Here is a 4,581-nt window from a genome sequence, read left to right on the forward strand (position 1 = left end):
GATGTAAAAAAGGGCTTGTAGATTGAAGTTAGGGCAAAAGAGGGCCAGGGTCCAAGTTTGCTGATTCTCATATTGCTCATGTTTGTAGAAAGGCCAAATAAATTGCCAATTGGTCAGCTCTCTATGCTAAATCTTTCTTAGCTTTTGTATAGGATGAATATGAGCCTCCTAATTTGGTCGACATTATCGGGTTTCTGGATTTATATTGACATGGTTAGCTGAGTTTTTGCGGGTTGTTAATGATTTTCCTTTTACTTGAAAAGAAAAAAAAGAGAGGTGGCAGAGGGTCCAGCTAGGATAAATTGATAAATCCACTCCTGGATTTAGGAAGAAATAAGATTTCTAAAAAGAAAAGGATATTAAAAATGAGACAGACTTCTAGAGAGAGAAAGGAGGGGGAGTGGGCACTTTATTACTTTTTTATGGTGCACGCATCCGTAGTTGTAGTAGAGAGAGAGAGAGAGAGAGAGAGAGAGAGAGAGAGAGAGAGAGAGAGAGAGTTGTGGGGGGTTACTACTTACAACTCATTCAGCACCTCTAAAAAAACTGGCCAAAAACCAGTCACTATAACAGAAGGGAAGAGGGAGTTAAATCTCTCGCAAGCTGTTGCTATTGGAGGAGAGAGAGAGAGGAGAGGAGGAGCAGTGTGAGCTTTGAAGTGCAATAATCCCACACAAGGATATTACCTACCTTATAGGTTGGCAGATAAATACACACAAGGCCAAAACCAAGCAAAGGTCAGATCTTTCTTTCTTTCGTTCTTTCTTTCTCCTCCTCTTCCCCTCTCTCTCCTCCAACCACCAATCACCTCATCTTAGAAAGATCAAAGCAAGTCCCAGAAGCCAAAAACACTCAAAGCCCACACACATCTTTCTTCTTCCTCCTCTAGAATTCCATCTCAGAGTTAGAAAGAGAAGAAGGGGGGAAAAGGTGAGGTTTTTCTTTCACCAGGTGAGATTAGAGAGAGAGAGAGAGAGAGACAGAGAGAGATTGAGAGGGAGATTGTTGGGTTTTGTATGTAGGTGGAGATAGATGAGAGGGATGCCCTGTAAGCTGCAGGACAAGGGGGTGTTACAAGTCTTGAAAGGAGCAGGAAAGGAGGAGCAAGAAGCCATCTTTTGGAAGAGCAGCGGCAATAAGAGGCTGAAGGGATCACAAGAAGGCTTGTTGGAGCCCACCTCTGTTCTTGATAAGCGCAGCCCGAGCCCACCCACCTCCTCCTCCACTCTGTCTTCCTCCGCCGCCTTCTCCGACAACGCCAACGTGGCGGCGGCGGCGGCGGCGATTCCGGCGCCGGAGGACGGTCGGAGGGACGAGTGGGCGGCGGAGCTCCAGCCCATCTCCGCCGGCGCCGGGGATTTTGCTGGAGGCGTCGAGGACTGGGAGGCCATGCTGTCCGACACCGCCGCCGTCGTGGCCGCGGACCCGGGCCAAGATCAGTCCTTTCTCCGCTGGATCATGGGCGACGTAGCCGGCGGCGAATTGGGTTTCCCCGGGGGCGAATTTGGGGCAGCTTCCTCGTTGCCGCCGGCGTCGTTGATGATTAATCCTCTTCCAATGGTTTCCTCCATTACTACTTCTAATCTCAAAGCTCCCAACTTTGGCATCCAACAAAGCAACCCCTGTGTTCTCTACCAAGAACCAGTCATGGAGGAGAAGCCCCTCTTCTTGAACCAGAGCTTCCTTTTGAATCAAATCCCTCCAAATCCTTCCTTCTTCCCGTCCGTAGCTCAATTGGCTCCACACCAAGAAGCCCCACCATTGCCAAACCTCTTCTCTCCCAACCCTAAACCCCACCTCTCCCCTGCCGCCGCCGTTGAACCCACTTACAAAATTCCTCCGAATTCCCCCGGCTTCTTCCTCCATATCCAACAAAAGTCACCGGCCGACGAGGCTGTGTTGGCTCACCAACAGCAGCAGGCATTGGTGGACCAGCTCTTCAAGGCGGCGGAATTGACGGAGGCCGGAAACTTTGTCAGTGCAAACGGGATATTGGCGCGGCTCAATCAGCAACTCCCCTCGCCTATCGGTAAACCCCTGCTCCGCTCTGCCTTCTACTTCAAGGAGGCTCTCCATCTCCTCGCCGCCAACGCCTCCACGCCACCACCGCCGCTCTCCTCCTCCCTCGACGTCGTTCTCAAGCTCAGCGCCTACAAGGCCTTCTCAGAGGTCTCCCCCATTGTCCAATTCACCAACTTCACCTGCACCCAAGCCTTGCTTGAGCAGCTTGGCGGCTCAAATTGCATCCATATCATAGATTTCGACATCGGCTTCGGTGGGCATTGGTCATCCTTTATGCAAGAGCTAGCCCAGCAGCGGTGCACAGCGGTGTCCAAGTCCTCTCCGCAGCTTAGGATCACCGCCTTTGCTTCCCCGTCAGCTCACCACCCCCTCGAGCTCCACCTCACCCGGGAGAACCTGACCCAATTTGCCCACGATCTCGACATCCCTTTCGAATTCAATGTCCTCAGTCTCGATCCTTTTGACCCGTCATTGCTTCTCAATCTTACGACCGGAGTTGATCAAGCTATTGCAGTCAATCTCCCGGTTAGTTCTGCGATTTGCCCCCTGGTCCCGGGCCTCCTCCGGCTTGTCAAACAGCTGTGTCCTAAGATTGTTGTGTCTGTCGATCATGGCTGTGATCGCAGTGATCTCCCCTTCTCCCATCACTTCCTCCATGCCTTCCAGTCTTGTGCGCTGCTCCTGGATTCAATCGATTCTGTGGGAACAAATGCGGATGCAACCAGCAAGATTGAGAGGTATCTAGTCCAGCCGAGGATTGAAAGTGCGGTATTAGGGCGACACAGGGCAGTGGTAGAGAAGATGCCACCATGGAGAATGCTCTTTGCATCGGTTGGGTTCGTGCCTGTGCAGTTCAGTAATTTCACTGAGACGCAGGCCGAGTGCCTGCTCAAGAGGGTCCAGGTCAGGGGCTTCCATGTAGAAAAACGCCATGCTTCGCTCTCCCTATGCTGGCAGCGTGGTGATCTCGTATCGGTGTCGGCCTGGAGATGCTAAGGTTCCCCCTCCTCTCAGGCATGTTATTAAATCCATGTTAGTTTTGATCTCTCAGTCAATTTGCAAATGGTTATCAATTGTTTTCTTATTGTTAGAAGAGTTATTGAACTGAGAGGTCTGGTACAGTTTTAGTTCCTTCTCTGTGCTCTTTTCATGTTAGACATTGGTTAGTAATGTTTATGGTATTTTGATGTTATTGGAGAAGCATTTCTTGCTTCATATTAACGTGGATGTACAATTCAATGTGAATTAAATGAAGATGCTTAAGACTTTTGACATCCAAAATCTTGCTCTGAATCTTGAATAACTTTTCTTCTATACATTGGCATTATCAATTGCATAAATTTGAATAATTATGACAATAGACAGGAATTGGAGATAGATACTTTTGACTATGTGACACATGACAATTACTAACACCACAGCCTCTAAAATTAGATTTTTATCGACCTTCTAACATGGATAACAATTATGTCCTGTGATGTTGAAATGTGTATAGATTTGTTGAAGAAATCAGCTAATGAGTAAATCACCTAGCAATAGGTAGTATTGTTAGTTTCCATGCTCTATATTTGTTTCTTTTGCTTTGAAGATGGACCTTTCCTACTAGTTACTCATCATTTGAGATGTTGCTGAACTTCAAAATTAAAATAAATTCATGCCTTCACTTTTTTCTATCCACTTGCTTTTTGCTTTTTTGGGTGCTATTTGTGGAAATACATGGAAACTTCGAATCATACTTCATTCCTTTGCTTTTATGTTGATTCCCTTTTGTTTTGATAACACTTGTGACATAATGCTGGAAGAGGTTAACTTTTGACTGCATTGTTGCCCCGTCTGTCAATTTCGTAGAGCGAATTTTTTATCCTGTGCAGTTATCATTATCCTTGAAGATATTGTGTTCGTGGTCCTGAAAGTGTCAAACTTGTATTTTTTTAGGCTCATTTAGTTTCGGGTTAGGTGTGCTGCTAAGTCCTTTACTTGTTTGAGTTCCAATTCAGAGGTACTCAAGACGCAAAGCATTTCTTTTATGACACCTAGTCTAAAGTGAATCACTGAAACCTGTTGAAAGTAAGGGCAAGTTTCTTTTTATTCTTCATTTTTTGCGGGATTCAATTTTGTTTCTCCTGTGGCTTCAAAAATATTTCAACTCTCCTTCTCTAAGACAAATTCTAATGTGGCAGTTGGAAATAGTTCCTGCCCAGCAGAACAAGCAACATAAAGTGTCCACTAATACTCATTAAGCAGCACTTTCCATGTCCCTGCTTCATGACTCTTTAGGAGCGTTAGCAAAAGCTCATTTCACAAGCTCTCTTTTGTTTGTTTGTTTGTTTTCCTTTTTCTTGCTTCTATTGCAGTTTTAGTTGAATTGTGATCTGTACTATATTTGCACATTAGCACAAGTTCTATTCTTAAACTCAAAACGAAATCTTTTGGTTAATTGAAAATTTGGGTTCTCTGTTCATAGCTGTTTGCTGAACAAATGCGTGTCTACAATTCAATGAACCCTCCCAAGTTGTTAAGTTACTTTCCCAAAATAATCCAAATTGCAAGGCCTTAAAG

At 45.8% G+C, this 4,581-nt stretch overlaps 1 protein-coding gene across 1 annotated transcript; it reads left to right on the forward strand.

Moving 5' to 3' along the window:
- Window positions 1-505: 505 nt before the first annotated feature.
- LOC140789759 (scarecrow-like protein 6) lies at window positions 506-3,303 on the forward strand. Its single transcript, XM_073139578.1, has one exon. It carries the CDS (start codon window positions 1,033-1,035, stop codon window positions 3,016-3,018), a length of 1,986 nt encoding a protein of 661 aa, XP_072995679.1. The 5' UTR covers window positions 506-1,032; the 3' UTR covers window positions 3,019-3,303.
- Window positions 3,304-4,581: the final 1,278 nt, after the last annotated feature.

Source organism: Typha latifolia, chromosome 5 (assembly GCF_019914945.1).
Source record: "Typha latifolia isolate L0001 chromosome 5, TyphaL0001v2, whole genome shotgun sequence".
Taxonomy (NCBI): domain Eukaryota; kingdom Viridiplantae; phylum Streptophyta; class Magnoliopsida; order Poales; family Typhaceae; genus Typha; species Typha latifolia.

Excerpts from the sequence above, each read along its gene's own strand:
- LOC140789759 (XM_073139578.1), top strand. The coding sequence starts at position 1,033 with ATGAGAGGGATGCCCTGTAAGCTGCAGGACAAGGGGGTGTTACAAGTC.